Source organism: Molossus molossus, unplaced genomic scaffold (genome assembly GCF_014108415.1).
Source record: "Molossus molossus isolate mMolMol1 unplaced genomic scaffold, mMolMol1.p scaffold_m16_p_4, whole genome shotgun sequence".
NCBI lineage: Eukaryota > Metazoa > Chordata > Mammalia > Chiroptera > Molossidae > Molossus > Molossus molossus.
The window spans coordinates 52,299,176-52,312,779 of NW_023425377.1; the positions used below are offsets into that span (position 1 = coordinate 52,299,176).

General features: G+C 52.4%; 1 protein-coding gene across 2 annotated transcripts; it reads left to right on the top strand.

The window, feature by feature from the left end:
* Window positions 1–356: 356 nt before the first annotated feature.
* ZNF692 (zinc finger protein 692) lies at window positions 357–10,906 on the top strand. Of its 2 annotated transcripts, XM_036239662.1 has the most exons (12): window positions 357–480; window positions 887–1,073; window positions 1,355–1,386; window positions 1,731–1,994; window positions 2,515–2,563; window positions 2,654–2,779; window positions 3,029–3,250; window positions 3,338–3,415; window positions 3,536–3,614; window positions 4,989–5,103; window positions 7,583–7,682; window positions 7,775–10,906. In XM_036239662.1, exons 2-12 carry the CDS (start codon window positions 898–900, stop codon window positions 8,076–8,078), a joined length of 1,545 nt encoding a protein of 514 aa, XP_036095555.1. In that variant the 5' UTR covers window positions 357–480; window positions 887–897; the 3' UTR covers window positions 8,079–10,906. The 2 variants fall into 2 exon arrangements, with proteins under 2 accessions (XP_036095555.1, XP_036095556.1); XM_036239663.1 differs by lacking the exon at window positions 1,731–1,994.
* The last annotated feature ends 2,698 nt before the right edge of the window (window positions 10,907–13,604 follow it).

Consider the following 13,604-nt stretch of genomic DNA (forward strand, 5'->3'; position numbering starts at 1 on the left):
AGTACCTTTGATGCACAGAGGTAGTGGCTATGTCTGGTAGGGGCCTTGGGATGCAGAGAGGATTCTGGTTAGTTTTTAAGGTAGCTGCAGACTGAAGGGTTTGGTTTGAACACCATTTCCCCAAGCCTTCGGTCACCAATACTGGTAGGAGCCTCGAAAGCGAGACTCCACACTTCGCCCGCCCCGCCCCGCCCCGCCCCGCCCCGCCCCGCCCCGCTCCGCTCCGCCCCGCCCCGCTGCGTGCATAATAGTGCGGCACTTTAATAGGGCGCCAATGCGCAGGCGCACACTGTGCCTCCACGCCCCCTTTCCCCATCACTTCCTCCCCAGCCAGACCCAGTTCCGTGAGAGGGCCACTGAAGAGGAAGGAGACGTGTTGCTCTTAAAGGAGAAACGACTGCGGTGCGCGGAAGGTGGGCCCGGTCCTTACACCATTGTCCGGCCCACGCCTGGCAGCGGCGCAGGCATCTTGGGAAGCTGGTAAGACCGGGATGGGCGGGAGCTTGGGTGGGGTGGCCTTTGCAGTACTCGGGTCCGCGCACTGTAGGTATTAAGTGCTGCGGCCCGAGACCGAGTGGGCCGCCCTGCAGACCCCCGGTCCTGCCACAGCGACCCCACTGTGCAGAATGCCCCCAGCGCGCACGACACATCTTTGCAGTTGAAGCTGTTCCCCACCAAGCTCCCCTCCCGGGAGGACTCACGTGGAAGACTCACGCCTCAGCCCGCCGCACCTGCCCCTTGGTGGTCGGGTCCCCTGCCTACTTCCAGCTGCAGGGAGTGCCATAGCAACGGTTTGGACCTGCCCATTCACGGCTGAGACCCAGAGGCTAGCCAGGGAGTGGCGGGTCAGGGTCAGGCCGGCCTACTCTCATCCTCTGCCTTGCAGGTCTCGGGCCCATGGCTGCCTCCCCGGCAGACATGTCCCGCCGGAGACGGGAGAAGCGGCGGCAGCTGGACGCGCGCCGCAGCAAGTGTCGTATCCGCCTGGGCAGCCACATGGAGCAGTGGTGCCTCCTCAAGGAGCAGCTGGGCTTCTCCCTGCACTCTCAACTCGCCAAGTTCCTGCTGGATCGGTTAGGGCCAGACCAGGATGGGGGCGGGGGGGGGGGCACCCAGCGCAGTACCCATATTACCCCCCAAGTGCTAGCCTACTGCTCCTTCCTTCTGGCCCATTTCTCACTTCAGCAGTATGGCCTGTGTTTTTTGTGGCCTCCCAGAGCCCTGCCCCACACCTCTTGGCCCCTAGGAAATAGGAGACCCTTAGAGCTTGTCCCCTTAAGTGTGTGAGTGCCCATAGTTGACGCCACTTGTGCAACTGGGGCCCGACCTAACCTGCCTCTTGTCCCTTTGGCAGGTACACTTCTTCAGGCTGTGTGCTCTGTGCAGGTGGGTAAGCAACAGCTGGGGAAAGGGTCTTAGGAGCCAGAGAGGGAAGAGGGGCAACAGCAAGTAGTGTGATCCAGGAACACTCTCCCTAAGGGGATTGGATCAGAGGGAACCCTGAGGGAGTTTAGAAAGAGGTAAGGAGTTGGGGAGCCCAAGGCAGTCAGATGGAAGCAGGCTGTGGGGAAGGGAGCAGTTTCTCAGGTCTGAACTCTGAAGAATGATAAACTGGACTAGGTACTAGGGTGCCCAGGGATATTGGGAGGCAAGACTGTCTGAGTATAGCTCTCAAGGGTGAGAGTAGGGGGCAACTCAGCTTGCTCTGACTGTCACCTTCACCCCTTTAGGTCCTAAGCCTTTGCCCCTCAAGGGTCTGCAATATCTGGTGCTCCTATCTCATACCCACAGCCAAGAGTGCAGCCTGGTGCCCGGGCTGCGGGGGCCCGGGGGCAGAGATGGTGGGCTTGTGTGGGAGTGCTCAGCAGGCCACACCTTCTCTTGGAGCCCCTCTTCAGGCCCCACACCTCCAGCAGCGTCCAAGCCAGCCCTCCTTCCAAGTACTTCCCAGAAAAGCTGGTGCCCAGAGGCCAGGGGTGGGCAGGAGCCTACAGGTAGGCCGGGAAAAGAAGAGTTGTGGAGAATAGGATGGGAGAAGGGTTTTCATCTCTGGAGCTCAGAACCCTATTCTCCAAAAATGATTCTTTCTCAGTGGAAAAATTATTCTGTCAAGGAAATATATCCTCAAATATATTTTTAGGTATAAAAGAAAAATACAGAATAGGATGTCTGGCATGTATTTTGGTTGGAAAATAAAGGGAGAAAGTACTTTTGAATGAATGAAATCTTTCTGGGAGGGCAAGTGGAAACTAGATTGCCTGTGGGAAGAGCTAGGCCACTGGGGGACAGTATTGGAAAGATTTTTCACAGTGTACCTTTTTATATATGTATTTCTTTTGATGCATGTGAATGTGTCATTTTTAAAATAAAATACTCTTTTCCACTGTAGTGTCCTCTGCCCCCTCCTCCTACTCCTTCCTAAGAGTCCTCTCATGAATTCAGACCTTATAGTCCACCTGCCCTCATCCCTCCAGCCCAGAGTTTCTTCCCCTTTGACCCCACCTGTGCCAGCAGGTTTGGAATCTGCGCATGAGGAGAGGACTCAGGAGGCGAGGTTGCCCAGGTGAGGTTGGGTGAAGGAGGGACAGGCTAGATGGGTGGACAGTAGGGGTGAGGGATCAGAACCTCAGGTTTGCCTTCTTTGCCCCTGCAGAGGAATGGGACACCCACCGGAGTCCTTCCTGCCCCTAGGAGAAGACGAGGGAAAGGTTGAAAGTGAGAGTGAAGAGGAGATGCTTAGTGATGTCAGCCCATGGACCTACAGCTCATCCTCAGACAAGCAAGTTGGAGCAGGAGGGTGGGGACAACTGGCCAGGGATGCAGAGCTTTGCAGACTTAGTGGGGAGGACAAAAAGAACTGGAGGATCGGAATTGTGTGTTGAGGGGTGAAGTTAGGCCTAACGCAGATGTGAGTGGAGGCCTAGGTGGAATTGTTCTGAGTTTGGGATCTTTGTGATTTAGGGTCTAGGGTTGGGCTTTGGCTGGCTGACGGCCCAGGGAGATAATGTCCTCCTCTTCATTCTTTCAGCTTTGAACCAGATGTCCCCAGACCACCCCCTTTCCCTGTCACCTATGCACTTAAGGAGGGAGAGACACCTCTGCCCCTGGCAGCTGCCTCCACTTCTGTTGCTGTGCCACACTCATCAGCATCCTCATTGGGTTCTGGAGCTCCTCTGTCTGTTGAAGGTGGGGTACAGCCGGAGCTCAATCAGATCCCTCAAGCAGTCCAGCAAAGTGAACCCCTAGCCAGGTAACCTGATAGCTGGGATAGAGGGCAGGGGTGTCCTGGGACATGGCCCTTCCTCGAGGCCCTCTGCTCCCTCTTTGCTGCTCATAGCCCTGGGAATCAGGTCCAGTCTGCTCTGGCTGTAGCCTGGGATGAGGACAGTGTACAGATTGGCCCCAAGAGGATTAGGTAAGACTCGGGGAGGAACTCTGGAAGGGGCTGAGAGGAGGGAGGGGGACTAAGAGGAAGGAGGGAGGCCAAGGAGAGCCTACAGGAATCTTTATGCTTCTCCCTGTTCTGCTTCTCTAGGAAAGCTGCGAAAAAGGAGCTGCTGCCTTGTGACTTCCCTGGCTGTGGAAGGATCTTTTCCAACAGGCAATATTTGAATGTGAGGATGTGAGGGGCACAAGTTGGGTTCCATGTGGCCTCAGGTAGAGGAGACGGGCTGCAGGAGAAGCTGAGGCGAAGAAGCCTGGGGTATGATTGGGAGTCAGGAAGAAAAGGGTTGGGGTGGACATTCAAGGTTTACCTGCAGTTAATAATCATAAAACCAGTTGACTGGGAAGGAAGGCAGAAAACCCAGCCTTGAACTCAGCCACATCCCACTACTGCTTGTTGCATTGCTTTCGGGGACCACAGGAGATGATGGTGGCATCCGCAGGTTCTCTGGGTGATAGTGACTCTTGTAAACATTTGACCTGTTGATCTTCACAACATCCCTAGGGAGTAGGTGCTAATAATGTTCCCACTTTGCAAAGGAGGAAACTGAGGTACACAAGGTTAAGCACTGCCCACGGCTCCTCAGCTTGTGTTTAATAGTGCTGGGGTTCCCAAGTCTTGTCCCCATCTTCATTGCAGGAGAAGTGTGAGGCACAGAGAGGGCAGGGCCTACCCCTACACTCAGCCAGAGCCCTTAGGCCAGGTTTGGGGCTGAGGAGGGCCTACAAAGGGCTGGTGAGGTATGGGTGTACCAGGAGAAACTAGAGGGAGACAGTCTCCAAGTGGCAGCAGGCTCTGGGCTGTGGATATTCAGCAGGACTGGTCAGATACACTGAGCTTGTTCAAGGAGGAGACGGAAGCAGCCCCCAGCAGCAGTTTAACTGAGAAAGTGGGGAAAAAAGAAAAAAAAGTCAACTCATGGATATGGACAACTGTGTGGTGATTGTGGGGGTGTGGGTGGAAGAGGGCATAGAGGGGATAAATGATGATGGAAACAATAAAATAAATCCAGAAAAAAAAAGTGGGGTTTTGGAAGGGGAAGCCCATGGGATTTAATGAGACAAGAGTATGAACCTGCATCACATGAGAAATATTTCCCAGAAGTACTTGGTGAGTCAAGTTTGAAGAACACGCTGCCCTTAAGAATTTCAGGTTGAGAGCACTTGTGTGTGTCCAAAACAGGTGTTGAAAAAAACATATAATATATATCTGTGGTGATCTATTACTAAAAAGTAGGCCATCTCAGTGATGTTGTATTTGAATATTGATAGTGAAGAGAATAATCATGCCTACCACAATTGTCACATCCCCAGCAGACAGCACGTTCACAGTTGGGGAACTGGGCATCACAAGGGGAAGTTGTGGCAAGAAGATGAGATTATAGACATCGATGGTACAATAGGATGAGGGCAGTTTGTGGTCAGGATGGGATGGGATGGGGATGATCATATGTGAGCCACTGGTGATGGTTTGGGGCAGAGGATCCTGTCTGCTGGCTCGGCTCTGGGGTCTCCCTGAGGAGACCACTGTGTTTCTTTAATAGCACCACAAGAAGTACCAGCATATCCACCAGAAGTCATTTTCCTGCCCAGAGCCAGCCTGTGGAAAGTCCTTCAACTTCAAGAAACACCTGAAAGAGCATGTGAAGCTGCATAGTGGTCAGTGGGGGGAATGCCTCCTCATTTCCCCCATGGGTCCCTTCACTGCCCCTTGTGGAGGCCCATCATCTCCCCCTTGTGGATCCCTCTTACTCCACCTGTGGGTCTATCATGTCTTCCTGTGGGTCCTGTTACCTACCCCTGTGGGTTCCTTTACCTTCCCATCTGTGAGTCCCTTCATTTCCACTTGTGGGACTCATCACCACCCCTCCTCTAGGGTCCTTTACCTCCTCCTGTGGGTTTATCACATCCTTCTTTGAGTCCTGTCACCTTCCCATGTGGGGCCTATCGACTATCTGCAGTTCTTGCCATATGCCTGTAGTTCCTGTCACACCCTCTGTAGGTGACTTGCACTCACACTTATCCTGTATTCCCTGAGTGTTGAGCACATGACTGCTTGAGAGTGTTGTAGGTGCTGGGATGCCTCAGTGAACAACACAGACAGTCCTCACCTCATAAGATGTCCACTCTCATGATACAGAACACAGAAGAGATGTGAAAGCAGGGAAGTGAGGAGTGCATGGGGGAGGAGTTGTTCTTGTAGAAAGGGAAGGTGCTTAGAGCAAAGACCTGATGAAGGGAGAAATGGAGACCTTTCCATCTCTGGGAGGTGTGTGGGAAGGATGAGAAGACAAATAGGTGGTGGGGATCTCAAGACTACCATGAGGATGGCTTGGCTCCTGGCCAAATGAGATAGGCTTCATCTCAGGGTCTTGAGCAGTGAAGGGACACAGCTGACTTTATAAGGAGATCTGTGGCTGCCATGTGGCGTAGAGGATCACAGGAATGTGCAGTGTGCAGTGATGGTGATCTGGAGGCTGATGAGAGTGTGATGGAGCCAGAAGGGCTGCTGTAGGAAGGACAAATTAGGCACAGGTGGGATGGGCAGGGAGTAGTTGGGTGACTTGGAGGATTCCAGCTTGAGTAAGTGGGCGGAAGGTGATGTGGCTTCTTGAAACTGAGACACATGTTTCAGGAACAGGACATTTAATTTGGGGTATGCTAATTAGGTATTCCAGAAAATGTGAATCTGGAGTTCAGAAGATACAGACAAAAAAATGTTTGTCATGAGCACATGGGTGATATTTGGAGCTGTGGGTGACATAATCCTATGTGAAAGGAGTGAGCCTTGGTGAGGAGGCTTGAGCAGGCAGAGGGGCCAGTGAGGCAGGTGAGGAAACTGGTATTGAAGGACCAAGCAGACAAAGTGTTGGGGTTGGGGAGAGGGGGGAAGTTGTGCCTGTGCCACAGGGCTGAGTAAGGAGGATGAGGATAGCCATCCTTGACCAGATAGTGCATGATAAGGGAGATGACACCCAGAATGGAGTGAGTTCCAGGTAGGAAGGAGCTAAGGAAGTGGAGACAGTGAGTATGGACAGTACTCAGTTTTGCTGAGAAAATAAGCAGAGAATTGGGCTCTTAGTTAAGAGGGCTATAAGCTTGGGGTACAGAGATAGTTGGAGGGCAGCTGCAGAGGAGCAGGCAGTAGTCATGTAAGTGGGCACAGAAGTATACTGGCTGGTAGATGTGGGGTCAGAATATGAGAATCTTTTCTGGGCTTCACTCTTCTTGATGACTTTGAAAATGAGCTCAGTGCTGAATGGGACTGCTGGAGAAGAGGTGGTATGGATATGGTCTTCTTGACTCCAAAGAAGGGAGAATGAGCTGATCAGGGTAATGCAGAGGCATGCGGGGAACCATTGAGACCTCTGGTGGATGAAAGGGGAGGCTGAAGGGAGGGAGTTTTTTCCCCCTTAGTACACATGTGCAGGCCTGTAGCAGGCCAAGGGTTGTGTTTATCCGGTGTTGGTTTTAACCTAGCAGGTGCAGCTGAGGGAGAGAAGAACAGGTGAGTTGATATGAGTGACAGAAGGCTAAACAGCTTCCCTAGAAACAATGCTGGTCATAGAGAGGCAGGGGAAGGTGCTGGGCCCTGGACTGGCAGTCTGGAGTCACGGGATTATCATAGTGGGACAAGGTAGAGTATTGTGTCCAGTTCCCTGGCTAGAACTCAGATTGTTGAAATTGTGGTGATGGGGTACACAATTCTTGGGAGTTGTAATTGAGAAGGGTGGGAGCCCAGGTCAGTGAAGGTCACATCACAGAACAGAGACGTGAGTGCTGGCCAAGTAGGAAGCAAACTGACATTAGGAGTGGCTGGAGAGAAGTCCTGGAGCCAGTTTTGTATGGAGCACAGAGGAGTAATGGGGACAAAGCCTGTTGTATGTATGTGGTCTGATGGCAGGGTATACAGAGTTGATGGTCTAAAAGACGCATTGAGAATCTTTGAGATGGCAGGGAAGGCAGGTTCCAGAAAAAAAGGAATTGCTGCTGACAGCCACAGGGTGGCATTGGAGGGCCAGGACGGATGTGTTGTACAGGCTGAATGGGTTCAGTACTCCTGTTGGGGGCTGGTGGGTGGGCTGAGGAAAGGCCACATCCTGGGGATGGATGCTGGGGTGTCCCCATGCCCCCACAGACACCCGGGACTACATCTGTGAATTCTGCGCCCGGTCTTTCCGCACCAGCAGCAACCTGGTCATCCACCGGCGCATCCACACTGGAGAGAAACCCCTGCAGTGAGTGTGGGGGGTATTGGAGGAGGGAGCCAGCAGGATACTCAGGCAACTGGGCTGAGGCCCCTAACGTCCCTCTGCTGATCCTGGCTCAGGTGTGAGATCTGCGGGTTCACCTGCCGCCAGAAAGCCTCCCTGAACTGGCACCAGCGCAAGCATGCAGAGACAGCAACCACCCTGCGCTTCCTTTGTGAGGTCTGCGGCAAGGGCTTTGAGAAGCCAGACAGCGTTACAGCTCACTTCAGCAAAAGCCACCCGGCCCTACTCCTGGCTCCATCAGAGCAACTCAGCCCAGTGGAGTCTTGTTCCAGCATCTCTGCCCCTGTGTTCTTGGGGTCCAGTGATGGGTGCAGGCCTTCTTGGGTTTCTCAGGCCCTGACCCTGCTTCCTAAACAGTGACCACAGGGACTGAAGAGGAGGAAGGCCAGCTGCCTGGTCCCTGGGAACTAGGGTGATAGGGAGTGCAGGGCACAGGCAAAACTGGACTCCAGGACAGCAAGGCTATAGTCTTCCTACAGGACAGAATAAACCCAGTATTTTACATGGACATGTGTAGGCAAAGAGTGTTTTTTGTACCTGAGGTGCAGGAATCCTGATTCCTTTGTAGGCACTCTGCTAGATGTGCAGCACAGGTACAAGCCCTGTTCCTTTATTCAGGCCTCCACCTCAAGGACCCGGCTGTCCCAATTCTTTTGGGCGCTTTGCAGCCCTTTTCTATGGAGTGTCACACCTACTCACTGGAGCAGGGCAGGCTGTGACAGCAGGGAGAGTACTGAGTCATTCTGGAGGTATGGATGAGCAGGCATAAAGGTATGTGACCCTGTTGTCCATGTTGTCCTGTCCATTAACCAGGAGAAGCAAATGTACAGGCCCAAAGAATCTTGCCTTCTAGTGCAAAATCCAGGGTGCTGTGTATATGCAACATTGCTGAGCTGCCTTGGGAATGATAAGACCAAGGGACTTGAAATGGACCTGACTCACAGGCTGGCCTTTCTCCTCAAGTTTGCAGAGAACATGGCTGCAGGTTTGATAAAGGAGGCTCTTGGCATCCTGAACCCAGATACATAACTCTTTTATTTCACCAGCCACAGTGGAAAACTGCTGGCCCAGGAAATTTCCACCCTGCCCTGTTGCCTCTGGAACTCAGAGCTTAATTCAGGTATTCCACATGGCAGTGCCAGACTTTGGGGACCTATGTGGTCTTAGCCTAGGTCCCCAGGCTAATGTCCCCCACCTGTCTGGAGAATACTCTCCTAAGAGGCACCAGATACCATCAGGTCTGGCACCTGGGACAGGTGGGCAGCCATGCTAAAGGTTCCTACCCACCTTCATGAGGGTGAGCCTTCTCCAAGGCAGCAGGCTGGGTACTTCTGGCATACAGAGGTCCTTCAATGAAACTAACTTCCCTCTTTCTGCCTGCAAATTTCCAATCTGTCATAAGACCAAGGAGGAAGCAGCAAAAAGGCCAAGTGGAATCACCAGGCAGGAAGGGCAGGTGGGTTGTGACCATGGCCACATCTGTGACCATTACTAGAAGAGGCAGGACATCAAAAGTATCCAGGCAGAAGAAGTAGAGGGGATTCAGGTTGGAAAAAGAAAATCTAAGTGGGAAGACTGGAAAGAAAGACCTGAGAGCACAGCAGTTGTGGGACAACTCAATTCCCAGGCTCTCCCAAGCATGGAGATCTGGGGCCTTGTCTTGACTCCGCACCTACTCTCCTGAGGAACAGATGGACTAAGGACAGAAAAAACATTGACAAGGAAGTAGGTGTAGGGACACGGCAGGAGGCTAGGTGCAGGTTACCACAGGATACGGGTAAAAGCGACAGGCCGTGCTTTCTTTGCACAGACCCACCTTGTGTGTTGGCGCACCGTTCCAGTGACACTATGTTGGGCTTGCCTAGCCCACTCCAGGGAAGCCTCTCAGCAAGTCTCCCTCAGCTGAGACACAAGAAGTCCCTCCCTGCCTTTGCTGTCCTACCTGCCCAGCAAAGATGAGGGTGATGGCTATGGTGCCTTGAGTGGCGGTGGTGGATGTTTATGGGCCCATTGGTGTGACAGCCAGCATCTGTGGCTGAAGCATTTACTACACTCAGCATATTGTGCCAGCCACTCACCCAATTATGTCATGCGGTGCAGCGCCAGCATGGGGCCCAAGCTAAAGGCCTTGCCGCACTGGTGGCACTTGGGGGGCTTGTGGCTGGTGTGGTCGCGCCCCTGCACAATGAAGTTGGATATGTACCCTAAGTGCTTGCCACACAACTCACAGCGGCAGGGCTTTTCTCCCTTGTGCTGGTGCTTGGTGAGGTCCGAGCCATCACTGAAGTGGAGGCTGTATTTGGGACATGGGAAAGGCCTCTCACCAGTATAGATACATACACTGGTGCACCACCAAGTCAGTGCCAGCCAAAGCCCTTGCCGCACATGACGCAGGTGTGCAGCCATGCACCCTGGTGGTTGTGCCTGTGGCGCAACAGCATAGAGCTCTGGCTGAAGCAGCACCCACAGTCACTGCACATGTAGGGATTCTAGCTGGTGTAGGTGCATTGGTGGCACTCTTCAAGAAGCCCTGCTGCACTCAGGGCACCTGAAGGGCTTCTCGCCTGAGTGCCTTAGTAGGTGTTAGTATGGAGTGCTTGCGAAGCTCTAGCCATAGGCACATGTGTGTCCAGAGAGCGTGGCTATTGGGGAGTGAGGGTCACTGGGGCTTCCAGCCCTGTGGATGTGTGGCTGTGCAGCCCTGCGTCGCTACAGAAGGCCCACCGGCACTGTGGGCAGCATAGGGGAGGAATGGCTGGCACGTCCCACAGGTGCACCAGCGCCTGGTGGAAGGTGCAGACACACAGCAGATAGCGATGCCTGCCTGCAGCATGGGTGCAAAGACAGTTCTTTGGTGTGGGAAGTGGCGACCGCAGCTACAGGGGAAAGAAAGGTGGTGCCACCAATACACACCCTGATGCTGCTGTGGTGGAAGCTCTGGCCACACTCTGCGCAATGTAGGCACCAGCATGGGCATGTCAGTGTGCACACAACTTCGGGGCCAGGGCATAGCACTCACCACAGTCCAGGCAGCTGAAGCAGCAATTGCCACTCTGGGCACACTGGTGCCTCAGCAGCACCAAACTGTACCAGAAGCTCTTGCCACACTCACTGCAAGCCTAAAGCCTGCCCACCACTGCTTCTGGTGCAGCGAACATGGTGAGGTTCTGGTCAGCAGGGGAAGCTTGTCACTCAAGCTCAGGGTTCTACTTCCTCAAGCTTTGAGTTATTTTCAGTTTTCTTAAGCCCTGGAAAACTGGCCAGTAGATTTCAGGGTTCCTTCTCTCCTGGGCAGGTGCTATGGATGGTTTGCAGGTGGACTGCAGCCAGGTTTGCCCTACCGGGAGGTCACTGAGCCCTGCCAACAACTGCAGCAGCTCTAGCTTGGTGAATAGAAGGACAAGCAGACCCCCAATTTCCTGTAACACCCTCAGCAAGGTCATTCACTTCATTCTCTAAGAGAAGTCAAAGCCATGGGAGTCCTCAAAATGGGTGGGGGTGGGGGTGGGGGTGGGGGAATCCTTGTGTTACCAGGAAGGGCAGGAGGAATTCAGAGGGGAGCTTGCCTCCAGCCGTTGGGCTGGCCTTAGATCAGGGGGTCTTAGCCTGGGCATGTTCTCAGAAACTACCAGGGCAATGAGAAAGCCCCTGGGCCTGGACCACAGCAACACCTTCCTCTGAGACCCAGGTTTTCTGAGTCACTGACATGGCCCCAGCCAGGCCTGGGCTGGAAGCATAAACATATCCAGCAGTGGCTGCCTAGGCTAACTAAGCCTCGGAGGAGCTAGGGCCTGGGCAAGGGAATACCTTCCCTTCTGACAGACCCCCAAATATTGCTTTGTGGCTCTTCACAGTACCTGATAAATAATTACTCTACACCAGTGCACAGCCCTGAAATTTCCTGGCTTAGCCTTGAGAAAGCAACTGAGGACCCAGTAGAGGGGTGAAAAGGGACCATGGAACATACACAAAGAAAATTATCAAATGTCGATGGCATTACTCAAGGAGTGCTTTTCATATTTTCAAGGAAGGCTGGTAAAAAGGAAGGGGCAACCTTTCTAATTCTCAAGGCTTCTAAGTTGCTTGCAAACATTCTGTAGACTTTTCTCACTGCCCCAGCTCCAGGGGTCTGAGAACTTGGAGTAGCAGAGAAGTCCCTTTATGGGGACAGAATCTTCTGTTATCTTTTATCTTAAGTGGTACTTCCAACTCCTGATAAGTTGGTCCATATAATCCTGGGACAATATACAAAGGGATGCTGGCCCATTTCACAGTCTCTGGGTGGGTGGGTGGGTGGGTGGGTGGGGGGGTGCCTGAGAATATGTCATTGATTGCCCTGACTCTTACAGCCTCAGTGACCAGAGAAATGGGCCATTCCTCTAATCTCCCAAGACTTGGGCCCTGGCCACTCCTCCAGAGGGGTCTGTCTGCTCTTCTGGATAACAGACATCTATGTTGCCATCTAGGAGACCAGGTGTGACCCAGGCAGTGTCTCTCAGTTACTCTTCCAGCTGTTAACATCATCAATATTTAGTGACTCTGACAAGGAGAAAATTCTGAAAGAGGGAGAACTGCTCGTTTGTTAATGGCTGATGACCAGGTAACAAAAGATTTCTCACATCCCTGTATGGCCTGTTGGAAATACAAATTAATTTCCAGTTTGTTCTTTCCACAGATTATCTTAGCTAGGCTCCACATAAGCCCAGTACCCCACCTTGTGCTGCCCTGGCTCACCCACAGGAGTAGACATTTCTTTTGTGAACTCTGCTAGCTGAGAACTGGCCCTACTTCACCTTTCCCCAGCCCTTTGCCTATAGCTACTTCCAATTCTTTAAGGCTGCCTCCTCCTCTCCCTTTTCCCTACTTGATGCATTAAAAAACAAAAAACAAAACTTGCAAATATGTCTTTTATACCTAGCCATGCTGCTAGGGGTTTAGACTCCATACCCCAAGACTGGTCTTTTGGCTGAAATTTTGGCTTAACACCTTAACTAACAAAAAGACTTCAGTCATGGAAGCTAAGGATTTTACAACTCTCATGTGTTTGTGTGTGTGTCCCCTTTGCATCCTTCTAGTAGTACTTTGAGGTGGATACTAATAGTTACCCCCAGGTTTCTGCACTAGCTTGTTCAGAGTTACCCAGCACAAGCTCATCAGGCAGGTTCTGGGACAAAAAGGGGACAGCAGGCCTGGTGGCCCATCCTTAGCTCTCCCTAATAGCCCTAACCCTCCTGGGCCCTGGCCAGCTGGCAGGGAGCCCCAGCCAGCCCCAGGGAACACCCTGAGGGGACTCACTGGGTCTTTGCACACAGGGTTGATCCCTTGGGGCCCTGGGGGAAAAAAAGAGCATTAGCAGAAGTGAGTCAGGGTGTGGTAGCTGCATTTGGGGGAGGTGATTCTTCTGTTGGTCTCTCTTTTAACCCTTAACCCCCACCCCTGCCCCAGCCTGAAAGACATTATTGTGTCCAAGGCTCTGAGACAACCCTAGAGAACGCTGAAATCTGTATCTGGATAGAAATAAGCAAATTATCCATGTCTCACTCTGTGATTGGGGAGGAATCAGGTGTGTAGAAAAGTTTACCAGGCCCCCTTATAGTTCCTTTCACCTGAAAAGTCCTTTCCTCCCTATATTCAGAACTCTAGTCCAATAAGCCTTCCTCACAGAAACCACACTGAGCACCCTCACACCCCAGCCCCTTTGCTTTTTTCTGAATAATCGGTAAAAGTAACAGGAAACAGTAATTCCTTTCCACTCTGGAAAGGTTTCAGCACCTTTTCTAGGTCAAGATGGAGTGTGAAATCCAGAGCTAGCTTTCTTCTCCCCCTAACATAATTAAGGTCTAGTACTTCAAAAAAAAAAAGTTGCCCTTCAACTTCAAATAGATT